This window comes from Nomascus leucogenys, chromosome 21 (assembly GCF_006542625.1).
Source record: "Nomascus leucogenys isolate Asia chromosome 21, Asia_NLE_v1, whole genome shotgun sequence".
In the NCBI taxonomy this organism is placed as follows: domain Eukaryota; kingdom Metazoa; phylum Chordata; class Mammalia; order Primates; family Hylobatidae; genus Nomascus; species Nomascus leucogenys.
Genome location: NC_044401.1, coordinates 71,673,163 through 71,689,417, shown reverse-complemented (window position 1 = coordinate 71,689,417; position 16,255 = coordinate 71,673,163). Strand labels below are relative to the sequence as shown.

Here is a 16,255-nt window from a genome sequence, read left to right as displayed (position 1 = left end):
TCTCCAACCATTAAATCTCCTTTAAAGCAATAGGTATTTCTACTTGAGTAAATCATCTGGATGTGGATTCTTGCCATGGTGTTTTGATACATTGGCCTGTCAACTCTGAAATTGGGCTTGTGAAGAAGCTGAAATGAATTTAGTGGCCCTGCCTAAAATAATGAATTCTCCCACCAAATCACTGCTCTATAAAATCTGACACACAGAATGATGCTGGGAAATGCACTTTTCAAAAAGGCCAAAGCCCTAAGGCAGCACTGCCCAAGCAGGTTTATCAACACATAATAATGTGTTCTTGATGACAGAATAAAATCAAGGGGAGGAAGCCCCACAGTTGATAAGTTGTAAATTGTAGTTGCATTTAGTCTATACTTGCCTTCGTAGTTTTGACTTTATTGCCACTGCTACAGGACCAACCTGAGTAATCTGGCAGCACTTTACAATCCTCTCCCTCCAAACACGGATTCATGTGACACCACCATTTCTGAATCACAATGGAAGCTGGAAAACAAAGGCCAAATAATATTTATGACACTGTTTGTTTCTTCCTCCAAAGATGGACAAAATGAAACTCAATACAGAGTAGTACACTGAGTTCAAAGACTGCTATTAAGTTTACTGTTACTAAATTTAAGGAATCCAATCAGGCATATACTCTACATTACTCTACAAAATGTTTCTTTTTTTATTAAACATTTTAAAAGCAACAGATGTTGGTGACAACGCAGAGAAAAGGGAATGCTAATACACTGTTGGTGTGAAGGTAAATTAGTACAACCTCTATGGAAAACAGTATGGAGATTTCTCAAAGAACTAAAAATCAACCATTCAATCCAGCAATCCCATCCCTGGCTATCTACTCAAAGGAAAAGAGACTGTTACATCAAAAAGACACCTGCAACCCATATGTTTATCGCAGCAGTAGTAATAGGAAAGTCATGGAATCAACATGTGTCCATCAATGCAGGACTGGATAAAGAAAATGTGGTATAGATACGCTATCAAATACTACTGAGCCACAGAAGAGAATGAAATCCTGTCTTTTACAGCAGCATGGATGGAACTGGAGGTCATTATCTTAAGTGAAATAACCCAGAAACAAAGTCAAAGTCAAAAGTCAGTCATTTTCTCACTTATAAATGAGAGCTGAATAATGTGTACACAGAGACACAGAGTCATGGAACAACAGAAATTGGAGATTTGGAAGGGTGGGAAGGACAAGAAGATACTTAAGGGGTACAAGGTACACTATTTGGGTGATGGCTACACTAAAAGCCCAGACTTCACCACTATGTACCCTTAAATTTATACAAATATAAAACAGATCACTTTTGCAGTGGACTGCCCAATTGTAAAATATAGCTGGCGAGATCTCAGGCTTTGTGGTGGGCTTGCCTGGGTTTGAATCTGACTGTGCCATTGTCTAGATTAGACTAATTCTCGAACTTCTCTTAGTGTCAATTTCTTCATGTGAAAAGTAGATCCTCACCCCAGGATGTTAAGAGGATAAAGTTAATCCATGTGTGAAAGTCTTTGCTGACTTTGAGCCAGTCAGTCACAATAGTCTCAGAAAATGTCAGCTGTTAATATGGTCATCATCTTTGATTGCAGGTTACAATGGTATTGCAACTGATTCTTATGTTTGATGCTCTCTGTCAATAGCAAAAACTAAAAGCACTAAAAATTTCCATCATACATGGTATTCATCTCTCCATGCCATTCTAGTGAGTGGCCAGCAACCACTTAAAGTCAATTACAAGAAGCCATGGGAAAGTGGGAGGGCCTGGCATTCCTTCACCTTTTCATATGCCTGTTGGTCATTTGTATGTCTTCCTTGGAAAAATATCAATTCAGTTCCTTTTCCTACTTTTTAATTAGGGTACAAATTTTTGGCAATTGAGCAGGTAGGTTTCTTTTATATTTTGGATCTTAACTCATTATCAGATACATGGCTTGCAAATATTTTCTACCATTCTCTAGGCTGCTTTTTCATATGATGTAGTCCCAATTGTTTATTTTTACTTTTGTTGCCTGTACTTTTGGTGTCATAACCAAAATGTCTAAGATCAATATCAAGGACCTTTTTCCCTATGTTTTCTTCTAGGAGTTTCATTTCACAGATTACATTTACATCCTTTTCAAGTAACTTCATTCTTTTGCACGGGAATATCTAATTTTCCCAGCACCCTTTATTGAAGAGACTATCCTTTACCCATTGTGTAGTCTTGTCACCTTGTCAAAGACTAGTCTACTGTAAATGCATGGATTTATTTCTGAGTTGTCTATTCTGTTCCATGGGTCTATGTGTCTATTTTTATGCCAGTGTCATACTGTTTTGATAACTGTAGCTTTGTAATATAATTTGAATCGGACTGTGTGCCTCCAACTCTGTTCTTTTTCAAAATTGCTTTAGCTATTTGTGGTTTTCTGTGGTTCTATATGAATTTTAAGACTGTTTTTCTATCTTTATGGAAAATGCCACTGGAATTTTGTTAGGGATTGTATCTGTAGATTGCTTTGGAGAGTATGGACATTTTAACAATATTTTTCCAATCCATGAACACAGGATATTGTTCCATTTCTTTCATTAATGTCTTACAGTTTTTAGTGTACAGATTTTTTTACCTCCTTGGTTAAATTGATTCTTAAGTATTTTATTTTTTGATGGTATTATAAAAATAGGATTGTTTCCTTAATTTCTTGGACTGTTCATTGTTAGCAAAATGCAACTGAGTTTTGGATGTTGATTTTGCATTCTGCAGCTTTACTGAATTTATTAGTACCTGGCATTTAAAGAAGAACTAGGCTGGGTGCAGTGACTCATGCCTGTAATCCCAGCACTTTGGGAGGCCAAGGCAGGCAGATCATGAGGTCAGGAGATTGAGACCATCCTGGATAACAAGGTGAAACCCCATCTCTACTAAAAATAAAAGCCAGGCATGGTGGCAGGCGCCTGTAGTCGCAGCTGCTTAGGAGGCTGAGGCAGGAGAATGGCGTGAACCCGGCTGTTGGAGCTTGCAGTGAGCCGAGATCACGCCAGTGTACTCCAGCCTGGGCAACAGAGCAAGACTCCGTCTCAAAAAAAAGAAGTAACTAACTCTCCACTTTCTCTTCCAAAGAATCGAAGAAGAGAGAACACTTCCAGACTCATTTAACAACGCCAGCATTACCTTCATGCCAAAGCCAGATTAGGACACTACAAAAAAGAAAAGTATAGGCCAATATCCTTGATAAACATAGATCACAATTCCTCAACAAAACACTAGCAAACTGAATTGAACGGCACATTAAGAGGATCCTCCACGTCCACTATGATCAAGTGGGATTTATCCTTGGGCTGCAAGAATGCTTAAACATAAGTAAATCAATAAATGTGATACACCACATTAACAGAATGAAGGATAAAAATCATGTAGTCATCTCCTGCAGAAAAATCATTTGACAAAATTCAATATCCCTTTATGATAAAAACTCTCAACAAAGGTAATTTGATACCGAAGGAATGTACCTTCAACATAATAAAGGTCATATACAACAAGACATGGATATCTACGCTCACCATTTCTATTCAATAGAGTACCAAAAGTCTTAGCCAGAGCAAGCAGGCAAGAAAAAAATATAAAAGGTACTTAAATTAGAAAGGAAGAAGTTAAATTTTCTCTGCAGACAACGTGGTCTTATATATAGGAAGCCCTGAAGACTTTCCTGATAGGTTTGACTCAAACTATGCTGCCTGTGAAGTCAGAAACTCTAGTTCAAACAAAGCTTTACAAATCCTAACAGCTACTTTTTATTGAGGGCCAGGCACCCTGCTAATTTCCTTCCTGCATTTTCTAATTTAAACCTCACTACAAACCGGAGGTTAAAAATTATTTCTCAGGGCAGGGAGGTGAGGGATAAAAGACTACACATGAGGTACAGTGTATACTGCTCAGGTGAGGGGTGCACCAATATCTCAAATTACCACTAAAGAACTTACTCAGGTAATAGAAAACCACTTTTTCCCCAAAAACTTTTGAAATAAAAAATATTTTTAAAAACGTTTTCCTGTACTTCATTGAAATGAAAAAGCTGAGGTCCTGGGTCCTCAAGTGACTAGGGCAAGGTCACAGAGTCTGAAAACAGTCAAACAAGCTTTTGAAGAGAGGCAGTCTAATGCTAGAGCCCAGGTGCTAACGCTTATATTCATACCTCCCTCCCTTATGCGTCTACTAGAAACAAATCCTTTTATGGAAGGAGGCAGCCAGTGCCCTTGTATGGAATCCTTGTATGGAAGGAGGCCGCCAGTGCATTCAAACAGTTGCCCAGTCAGACAAACACTATGTGGCCTGATGAGAGCACAGGACAATTTCATTATTCACTGAAGGGGCCAGACATTGTCCCTGATTCTGGCCGAATATACTGAGCCTACTATCTGGTGATATCCATCACAACAAATAAATAGGACCTAAGTCAGGTGGATTTGTGATCTAGGGTAACCACTTGTTATTTAAATCAGGCATTGCCAATACCAAGAAAGGAACCTAGCCAAATTGGTTATTTATTGTGCCAGAGACTGCCACTAAACTGAGATGGATGTACATAGCAGGTAAAGCCTAATAAAATTATATTCTTGGCCAGGCATGGTGCCTCACACCTGTAATCCCAGCACTTTGGAAGGCCTAGGCGGGCAGATGACTTGAGGTCAAGAGTTCGAGACCAGCCTGGCCAACATAGTGAAACCCCGCCTCTACTAAAAATGCAAAAATTCACCGGGCATGGTGATGCACACCTGCAGTTTCAGCTACTCAGGAGGCCGAGGCAGAAGAATCACTTGAGCCCGGGAAGCAGAGGTTGCAGTGAGCCGAGATCGCGCCACTGCACTCCAGCCTGGGTGACAGAGCAAGACTCTGTCTCAAAAAAAAAAAAAAGATTCTTTGCAGCCTCATATCATAACAATTTCCCCCTTGCAACTTCATGGAGCTGTGTCACTTTCAAAGCACTTTTACTTACTGTTCCTCTTTTGATTGTCCCAACAACCTTCAGAAGCCAGAAAAGGGAGCCAGATGGTACCACAAATAAAAACCAGAGCTTCCCTCAGAGTTAGTAAAGGGGTGGAGGGTGGTACTAGAATCTAGAATTTCTTCTTCTCTATCCAGTAGTCTCTACTTTATCACAATTTACAATAATATTTTAGATTAGGAAGTACTACATAGAGTTTTACTATACTCATAGTGTTGACCATTCATTCTTGTCTGAATACCACGGATTGGTTCCAAGTGGATATAAAAATAAATAAGAGATGGTCCCCAGACCTCAATTTAAAATACCATCTGCAGGACTAGAAAAGTTACTTAAATGTTGACAGAGCTTAGTTGTATTTACATAGAATTAGAGCTGAATTTAAAATACTTTGTCTTCAAAACTCTTCCTTAGACTAACTTTCTTCCACTCAGGAGTGAGAACCCATGTACTTTGGAAAGGTATCAGAGCTTCATGAAAGATTCAAAAGCAGTCTTGACAGGTGGCCAGAGGTCCACGACTGAAGACAGGAGCGACAGTGACGGGTGCACCTGGAAGCCAGCAGACGCATGTGGCTGAAGTGAGAGATCGTCAGTGAAGCCCTGGACACCCAGATTAGGAGGGTGTCTGGGAAGGAACCGTTAGGGGCTCTCGAGGAAAATTCAAGATTAGACTTGGGTCTCTCAGCAGCAGACAGCCAGGGAAGGAACCTGAGCCAAGTAGTGCAATAAGGTAGAGAAAACTGGGTGCCAGAAGAGTTTGAGAAGAACAAACTCTAAAACAGAAGAGCAAGTGAGGTGGGAGTGAAGTGAGAAACTGCGGAATAAATTCCCTGCAGAGAAAGAGAATGAATCAGATAATCTCAACCTTTCAGCAGATAAATGCCAGCCAGCACTTACTTACTGAACCCATGGGGGCACAAGGTACTTCTGATGCCAAAACCTACAAAAGGAGCTGGAGGGGGAAATAAAAATGACAGATCCGGATGTGTATCACAGAACACTACGCCACTTCTTAACTACAGGAAAAAAATCAGCATTTACCTAGTGTTTAGAGATTTAAATTAAAACATTTAAAAAGGAAGCCCGAAAGACCAAGACAAAACTCTTATGAGATTATCTACCAGGTTTTTCGTTTAATTGGAAAATATGGAATGATGCTTTCTTCTAAAAACAGATTTGCTTCAAATTCCTTAAAATAGCAAGCTGCCCTGAACTGTAAAGGAGTCCTATTTGCAAATATATATTTTCCCATCTCACAGAAGAACACATTGTGAGGTGCTCCTATTCGTCAATGTGTTACCCATGATGGAGTTTCTTTGTGAAAGGCTTTATGGCAAGTACTCTCTCAGAAATGACAGACGTAGAAGGAAATACCACAGTAAATCAAGACACATTGCAAATTCCGTTATGAGTTAAGCATTGACTAAGAAACTGACAGCAAAGGTGAGAACCCGACCTGACAGAGAATATGGTGATTAAGCAGCCAGGAAATTTAAGCTTCGAGTGCACCTTCAGCCTCACTGGCAGGGACAAAGGACTCAGAAGTAGGATTTTATTAAAGTTACTGGTGAGAACATCTGCCCACTTTACTGAGCCTTGTCTCCACAGGAAAATAAGTTTGTAGGAGGCATAGATATTTTTTTCCTGTTACAAAATATCATAATACACTTTAAATGAGAAAGTGTCTTGTCACTTCTATTTTTAAAGTAAAATTCATTTAAAAGCCCCATGCTTCCTGACTTATGAAAACACATAATACCCCTATCTTCAAGCTGCCAACCTGTAATGAATTTCCAGTTTTATGTAGAAAGACAGAAAAAAATAAAAAGACAGTGAAGCCCTTCCTGGTTTTGTGGTAGCAAATGATATATTCTATAATGCTGTTGTGGAGGTGAAAATTTCATGTGATAATCAGCTGTTTTGCTTCTGGTACATTTTCGTTACTCTCTGATGTATAAAATGAGTTTTATTTTGTATTCTTTTCCCAAGTAAACATCACTCGGTTAAACAGAACACAATTATGTATTCATACAGTTACTTAGACTTCAAATTATAATAACCACGAACATGCTCACTTTTCATGAGTTGGACACTTACTTGTTGATTGAGTTTAGCTGTATTTACATGGTGTGATGGTTAATATTAAGTGTCAACTTGATTGGATTAAAGGATGCAAAGTATTGTTCCCGGGTGTGCCTGTGAGGGTGTTGCCAAAGGAGATTAACATTTGCGTTCGTAGACAAAGGCAGACCCATCCTTAATCTGGGTGGGCACTATCTAATCAGCTGCCAGCACAGCTAGGATAAAAGCAGGCAGAGGAACGGATCTTTCTCCCGTGCTGGATGCTTCCTGCCCTCAAACATTAGACTCCAAGTTCTTCGGCTTTTGGACTCTTGGAGTTACACCAGTGGTTTCCCAGGGGCTCTGGGCTCTCAGGCTTGCACTGTTGGCTTCCCTACTTTTGAGGTTTTGGGTCTAGGACTGCCTTCCCAGCTCCTCAGCTTGCAGACAGCCAACTGTGGGAATTCACTTTGTTACTGTGTGAGTTAATACTCCTAATAAACTCCCCTTCATATATACATCTATCCTGTTAGTCCTGTCCCTCTAGAGAACCCTAATACACATGGTGAAAGATATTCTAAAGAAAAATGTATGTTTTTACTGCAACTACGAACAGAAAAATTAAGAAAACATCTTCCTAGAATATATGCTTTATAGCATATGCTCCAAGATTTTAACACTTTGCGTCTTCAGTTATTTCAATCATATTATTATTTCAAGACTCTGTGTTCTTTAAAAATAAGCCATTAACTTTTATATTTCTTGTTAAGAAGAGAAGCCATACCAACTTGACCCAGCTAACAGGCATAAGAGCAGTAGTTAGAGCACTAGCCATTTTTTTAAAGAATCTTACTTGTTCACACATTCTGCAAATAACACAACATTGTTAGTTCCACAACGTACACAGAGTACTGAGTCAGTGCATGAGTACACACACACTGATCTTTTGTGATCTACGTTTGTCCTCTCTACTAAATGCAGCCCCACACAAGCATGTCCACATACATTGGGAACCTCTAAGTCAGGGTTTGTCAACCTCAATGTCATTGACATTTGAACCTGGTTAATTCTTTACCGTGGCGGTCAATCCTGTGCATTGTAAGATGTAAGGCATCACTTCCGGCCTCTATGTGCTAGACAGCAGTAGCACCCTCTCCCAGCTGTCTTGAGACAATGTCAAATATCCCCAAGGGGGCAAAATTGCCCCTGGTTGAGAAACACTGATCTACAGTTTGAAGGCATACTAACTCAAAATGAGAGGTTGTGCTAGTTCATCAGACCTGCTCAAAGCTCTTACTTATGAAAATAATTCTAATCCATCATAAACACCATGCCACCTCTATTTTATGTCTTCCTTCCTGCCCCTACCATGGGCAATTCCATGAATTTAAAGTTTTTGCACACCCACTTGTGAGTTTTTTCTCTCTCTCTCTCAAACACACACACACTGATATGGTTTGGCTGTGCCCCCACCCAAATCTCATCTTGAATTATAGCTCATACAAGCCCCATGTTTCATGGGAGGACCTGGTGCAAGGTATTTGAATCATGGGGGTGGGTTTTTTTTTTTCCCATGCTGTTCTTGTGATAGTGAATAAATCTCAGAAGATCTGATGGTTTTACAAAGGGCGGTTCCCCTGCACACACTCTCCTGCCTGCTGCCAGGTAAGACATGCCTTTGTTCCTCCTTCACCTTACACCACGATTGCGAGGCCTCCCCAGCTACGTGGAACTGTGAGTCCATTAAACCTCTTTTGCTTTATAAATTACCCGTTCTCGGGTATGTCGTTATTAGCAGTGTGAGACTAATACACACACATGCATGCTCGCACACACAAATCCTGACTGATTATGAACTCACCATGAAACCTATGCTGACGAGGTGACCTGTCAAATTTAGGCATCATATTTTTCCTTCTCAGGAATCTTACAGTGCTTTATATAAACTTTGTTCATAATACTTCATACTCTTTCTTATTGGCACACTCTCTTAAAACGCAAATTCCCAGAAGGCAGGAATTAAATCCTAAAATTTGACTTATTCTAAGGCCTCTCATATCAAGGGTTCTGTTTACCTTTCCAGTTTTCTTTTCTACCGTTTCCAAGCCAGACCAAGCTACTTCTAGTTCCCGAGTTAGCCCCACTCACTCTCATATGCTCTGTGCTGCCTTGTTTCCTAACTCTCTCCACCATCATATCCTTCTATCTACTAAATTCAGACCCACTGCTTCTCAAGGGGCAGCATCCCTGACTACCTCTCTGTTCTCCCTTTGAGTCCTTCATTAATAAAAGTTTGTTTCTCTGAACTAGTAAACTGAGTTCCTTGAAACCAAGACCTGAGTCTCCTTATCATGCTTCTGTCTGGCATCTAGGGCAGGTCAGGCACAAACGTGCCAAATTAAAATGATGAACGAACCAACATATACAACATACATATCCTCCCAACTCCCATCCTGTCATTCATGTGTCTGCACTGAGAAAAATATGTTTTAAGTGGAAGGAGAACATGCTGAATGAAAACACATTGTAAAGACAGACCCTGTGTCTCATCACACAGCCCGTGAAGTCATGAAAGTTGTCTGCAGTCCACACAGTAACTCTCCTTCTTAACTAAATGAATTGACATCTTGAAAAAGTGGGCCGGGTGCAGTGGCTCATGCCTGTAATCCCAGCACTTTGGGAGGCCAAGGCGGGCGGATCACGAGGTCAGGAGATCGAGACCATCCTGGCTAACATGGTGAAACCCCGTCTCTACTAAAAATATAAAAAAAATTAGCCAGGCGTGGTGGCACGCACCTGTAGTCCCAGCTACTCAGGAGACTGAGACAGGAGAATCGCTTGAACCCGGGAGGTGGAGGTTGCCGTGAGCAGAGATCACACCACTGCACTCCAGCCTGGGTGAAAAAGCGAGACTCCGTCTCAAAAAAAAAAAAAAAAAGTGATAGAAATTGAGACATCAAAAAAATTTTAAAATAGCTTTGAAAAGTAACTACTTTCCATTTCTGAGCTTTTGTTTTATTAATCTTTTAAACCCAATATTTAGAAACCATTTTGACAAAATAAACTTCCTTGTACTACACATTTGTCTCATTTTATCATAAAACCATTCAGCATTATCTCTATAGAGCAGTATTTTGATAAATGTGTAGAATATAGTTTCCACCATAAAACAGACCTGTATATGCCAGCCGAAGATTCAAAAAGAAGAATGCTTACCAGCTGAATAGCTGTCCGTTTTAGGACCCAAGTAACCACAGTCTTAAATAATTCCCTGTACCAGCTCCCAAATCCCCAATGTATATTAAAGACCCACTTCAATAACTCAGGGGAGGTTTCATAAGTTAAAGTTTGGTAGAACGGGAACAGCTAATTATTTTCCCTGTTTATATAATATAATCTATGGCTTTACCGAAAAGCAATGAAAACACTAGATAAGTATCTGTGGTGTGGATTAACAGAAATGCAAAAGTATATTCCAGTTTCTATGTCAGCATTAATTAGTGCCCCATGCCAACATCTTCTTGCCTTTGTTTTAATTTAAATGTAAATTCAGGTAAATGTTATATTTTAGATCCTTTCTATTCTTATTGACAAATAAGATAAGAGGAACATATCAGCAGAGAATAGGTCTTCTCACATTCCAATTAGGGCATGATACTGCATAATTATTATGGGATAAAGATCAAGCAGGTAAAGCTAAAAAGCCCTAATGGAAACATATTCAGATAAGGAAGAGATCAAAGAGAGATGAAATCAGACATACATCCCAAACAAAGCTTAAACTTCCTACACTTCTCAGTGACTTTGATCCAATAAACATTTACTGAACACCAACTGTTTGCCAGACAATGTTAGGTATAGGAGACACAAGTTGAAAGACACAATCTCACCTTTCAGGGTATTGGCACTCTCTGACAACAAATGTTACACTCAAGTTACATGTTTACATCAAGCATAACCTGCACTGTCTAATGTGAAGCTTTAAGCCACAAGTCCCTATTAAATCTAAATTTACACTAGCCACATTTCAAATGCTCCATAGCCACGGGTGGCTAATGGCTACTAGCCACACTGGACATATATATCATCACATATAGATATAAGATATCTATCTATACAGGTTATCTCCATAAATATATAGAGAGGGAACATGTGAATCATCACAGAACATTTTAGTAGACAGCACTGCAAAGACTCTGCTCAGATGCTCCATGACTGGTCCGTATCACTGATCCTGTGACACAAGGGAAACCATTTAATTAACCTGAGAGTCTGTTTGTTTTGCCATAAACACAACCAAAATGTCCATTAATAAAGGAATGGTGGCCAGGTGTAATGGCTCACACCTGTAATCCCAACACTTTGGGAGGCAGAGGTAGGAGGATTGCTTGAGCCCAGGAGTTCAAGGCAGCAGCGAGTTATGATCATGCCACTGCACTCCAACCTAGATGACAGAGCAAGACCTTATCATTATTTTTAAAAAGGAAGACGAATGGCTAAATAATTGTGGCCTATCCATACATGGAATGCTATGGAGCAATTGAAAACACCCAGTTAGATCAGTATGTACCAGCACACAAAGACTTCTGCAACCTAATACTGATAGGAATAAAGCAGGATGAGTGAAATATCCAATGTGATAGCATTTGTGTAAAACACACACTCATATTGAAATCTACCACTGTTTTCTACTAAACCTATCTCCAAATACACAAATATACAGAAAAATATATTGACCAAACAGATACACATAGTTACTCCTAAGGTCGTGGTCAAAGGGGATTTGCCCATACATAAAAATTTAAAACAAGATAGTTTGGGGTAAGGTATTCATATTTTCTTTACTAAGATAAAGATACTAATAGTCATAACTGCCCTATCAGTACTTTTTAGGTACCAATAAAAGTGCTTTGAATATTATAAAACATTATTCTGGGTTAGACAGAATATAAAAAGAGTTTGTTAGAAGACGTTTAAGGCCTACAGAGGCAAGCAAACACATTGTCTGTAGAGAGCAATCTGTGATTAGCAAAGTCCATTCTCCACTGTACTAAAACTTGTTTGTGGGCCAGCCAATGGGGAAAGATGAAAGTAAGAGACCACATCCCTATCCACAAGCTTTTTGAAATACCAGAGATACTGACCAGAGAGGTCTTACCTTCAACTAACTGGAAGGCACACGTTTTTACAATAACAAGGGATGAATATCATGAACTGGAAGTCCAGGGTGATGCAAGAACTTAAAAGAGATTTGAAAGGAGAATAAGAAGAATTAAGCAGACCAGGTGTGTGTCATGGGGAGGAGGGCAATGATTCAGGCAAGGGATATAAATTAGTAATGTGCAGAAATGAAAAGAAATGGGAAGAACTCTGGATTGCCTAGGGTAGAGTACTTGAAAGAGAACTGAGACACAGATCTTGCAGGGCTCTGCAAGCCACGGTAAAGAACTCCTGGAGTTTATCTTAAAGACAGTGGGAAGCCACTAAAATATGGTTTTCAGTATGGGAGTGACATAATCCATTCTGTTTGCGTAGATCATTCTGGGTACAGGACTGAAAGTGGAAGGAGAGGTGTGGCACACTCAGCAAGATCTAAGGGTGGCCCCTAGACTGTGGAGGTAGCAGTGGGGATGGAAAAAAGTGGGCTGATTTGAGAGACAGCCAGGAGAAAGAATGGTTGTGATGTGATTTGGATTCAATTAATAGAGATGATAAATACATTAGACTTCCCCAGCTGGAGATACAGAAACTCAGCATATTTCTTTTAAATGCCATTTTTTAAATGTTAAAGATCTTCATCTTTTTTTTTATGGGTTGACAATCCTTTATCAATAATCCCCAAATCCAAAAAGCTCTGGAAATTGACAGGTTTTCTGTAAGATGACAGCAAAACCTGACTTGAATTAACATGAAGTTCTTTATCCAGCCTTATCCCATCCTGCATGAATATTCATACATTTCACTGCAGATATAGTAATATTTCTGTGATTATGGGGTGCAAGTGGAGAGTCCAGTAAGTCTGTAAGGTAATAGATGGTATATTTACTATGTTACCCACATAAAATATGAGCAAAGTCTCATTTCAGCAACACATTTGGCCCCCAAAGTTTCTGATAAAGAACTGTAGGTGGAAAATTTCCACTTTCACTTTCCTGTTTTAAAGGTGGCTGAGATGGTGCTAATATATACCACTGTAACCACAGAGCCCATATAGTTGTGTATGTCTATATGTGTGTTTGGTAGGGGGAATGGGATGCAGGTAAATCAGCCATTCTTGTTCGCTGTGCAATATGATCTGGAGTTAAGAATGTGTGTGTGTTTTAACTGCTGACCTTTAGACATGCATCAAATGAGACTGGAAATGTTCATTTTCAGGGAGGTTTCGTGACACTGCAGAGCAACTGCTACAGGACTAACCCTGTGTATCTGTTCCCCTGGGGACTGACACTTGTTTCTAACACGGTGTCTGCTGGAAGAAGCCAGGGGTATCAAAAGAAATCAATCCCAGGCCTCCACCTACAACCATCAACATTCATATATATTTTTTAACTATTGGCACAGCACTCTGCTAGGGGATTTGGAGATTACAAATGAATGATACATGATTCCAAACTATTCCCAGGGAAGTTGTTCCAAAGAGACTGTCCTATAAATGTCTGTTAAAATGATCAACTAGGAATAAAAGAGAGGATACTAACCTATAACACCAAGCATGAAGTGAGAAAGTCATGCTGCTAATTTTGAGTACAGAGTATAAGAGGAAGGAGAACAGGGCATCAGTGGAAACAATTGCTTTGGTGAGTGAGATTTGGAGACAGGTGGGCAAAAGGAATTGAAGCACATCTTCCCAACTGCCCTATAATGTAACTCCCCATTGGTACCCCTTGTGGGACATTATTGAAGACTTATCTTACCATCAAGACATTTTTGGAGTTGTATTTATGTTCACTTTTGGATTGACACTGATCTCAAAGCAACCCTAGGTTTCTTTGGGTTGCAAAGACAGTAAAGTAGGGAAATTCCTGGTGGGTTTTGGCCTTTTGGAAATACCAGAGATACTGACCAGAGAGGTCTTACCTTCAACACAAGAAGGCTGAGCCCGAGTTGTGCCGGCCACCTGTCCCGGGAAGCAAGAGCACTTGACTGTTTGTGACCGCTCTTCTATGCGGTTCTTATTGCAGCACCTGTGCACAGCGACCACCTCACAGGTCCCTTGCTTGATTTGGTGGTGACCTAGTAGGTAATGGGGGAGAAAAACAAACCCAGTGCTGTTAGAAGGAAATGACACCACCAAAACCAAAATGATGCTATGATGACATTTTCCAACTTCCTGTGCTATGCTTATGAGTCTTTGTAACATTTTATTTTGATAACATATTATTTCAAATTTATATAAAGGTGGTGAGAAGAGTGCAAAAAGCTTCTGTGAACCTGTGCTAGGCAGAAATGAGGCCTCCAGGATCCTCAACCCCTGGGGTCACACTCATGGTTATGTCACATTAATTACATGATAAAAGATATTTTGCAGATGTGACTGAGATTGATAGACTTTTTTTTTTTTTTTTTTTTGAGAGGGAATCTCACTCTGTCAGTGAGATTGGAGCGCAGTGGCACGATCTCAGCTCATTGCAACCTCTATCTCCTGGATTCAAGCGATTTTCCTGCCTCAGCCTCCCAAGTAACTGGGATTACAGGTGTGTGCCACCATGCCCAGGTAATTTTTGTATTTTTAGTAGAGACAGGGTTTCACAATGTTGGCCAGGCTGGTCTCGAACTCCTGACCTCAAGTGATCTGCCTGCCTCGGCCTCCCAAAGTGCTGGGATTATAGGTGTGAGCCACCGTGCCTGGCCAACTGGTTGATTTTAAGAGAGAGATCGTAGCCTGGATTATCCAGGTCAGGCCATTCAGGTCTCAAATGAGCCCTGAAAAGCAGACAGATGAACAGCTCCAGGTGCCATTGCTGGCTTGAAGATGGAGGGGCCACATGTCAAGGAAATGGAGATCTCAGTCCTACAACCTCAAGAACTGCCAATAACCAGAGTGAGCCTGGATGCTGATTCTTCCCCAATGCCTCCCCATAAAGGAATGCAGCCTACTGATACCTTGAATTTAACCCAGTGGTGAGACGCTGAGCAGAAAATCCAGCCAGGCAATGCTAGACTTCTGACCTGCAGAAACATGGTGCTAAATGTGTGGTACTTTGTTCTTAGTTGGCAATTGCTGCTGTAACAGACTTCACCGAGGTTCACAGTTAATATGTGGCCCCATTTGCTTTATCATTCACTCTCTCGTTTTTCTAAGCCATTTGAGAGTAAATTTCAGACATGGCGCCCCTTTACCCCTAAGTACTTCACTGTGTATTTTCTAAAAACAAAGACATAAGGTTACATAGTGATTAAAGATAGAAAATTTGACATGATACAATGCTACTATGTAACGTACAATCTACATTCAAATTTTGTACAATCTACATTCAAATTTTGCCAATGTCCCATTAATGCCTTTTATAGCTATTTTCCCCCTGCTCAGAATCCAACCAAGGTGCATGCATTGCATTCAGTTGTCACATTTCATTAGCCTCCTTTATTCAGAAACTCCTCCTCAGTCTTTCTTTCTTGACCTTGACATTTTTCAAGAGTTACATGCCATTTATTTTGCAGAATGTCCCTCAGTATGGATTTGCGTGATGCTTCCTCTTGATTAGATTCAAGCAATGCATTTTTAGCAGATTGTCCCAGAAGTGATTCTATATTCTTAGTGCATCGTATCAGGAAACACCCAATGTCCTTTCATCCCATTATCAGTGCTATTACCTTTAATTAAATGGTTAGGATGGTATCTGTCAGCCTTCTCCATTGTAAAGGTATTATTTTTCCCTTTATATTAGTAAGCATTTTGAGGGAGATATATTAGTGAGACTATGAATATATCTCATTCTTTATCAAACTTTCACCTACTAGTTTTAGTACCCATTGATGATTTCCACCTGAATCAATTATCAATATGATAGTTGTAAGACTGATTCTATGTTAATGTTCAAATTGTCCCAGATCTGGGCAGGAGGAGACCCTTCAAATTGTCCCAGATCTAGGCAGGACGAGCTGTGTCATATTCTCATCATTCTTTGAGAACTTACTAACCTTCTGACCCTCAAGATGTTCCAGACTTACCTGGTATTTTCCCTGCCCCC

The 16,255-nt window shown here is 40.0% G+C and overlaps 1 protein-coding gene across 1 annotated transcript in view; it reads right to left on the bottom strand.

Moving 5' to 3' along the window:
• Positions 1-361: 361 nt before the first annotated feature.
• TAFA4 (TAFA chemokine like family member 4) overlaps positions 362-16,255 on the bottom strand; it is a 126,778-nt gene continuing 110,884 nt past the window's right edge. The window contains exons 3-4 of the mRNA XM_030801757.1: positions 14,142-14,297; positions 362-501 (exon numbers count right to left, since the gene is read on the bottom strand). Of these exons, the coding sequence (XP_030657617.1) occupies positions 362-501; positions 14,142-14,297 (296 nt within the window). The remainder of the gene's footprint in view (positions 502-14,141; positions 14,298-16,255) is intronic.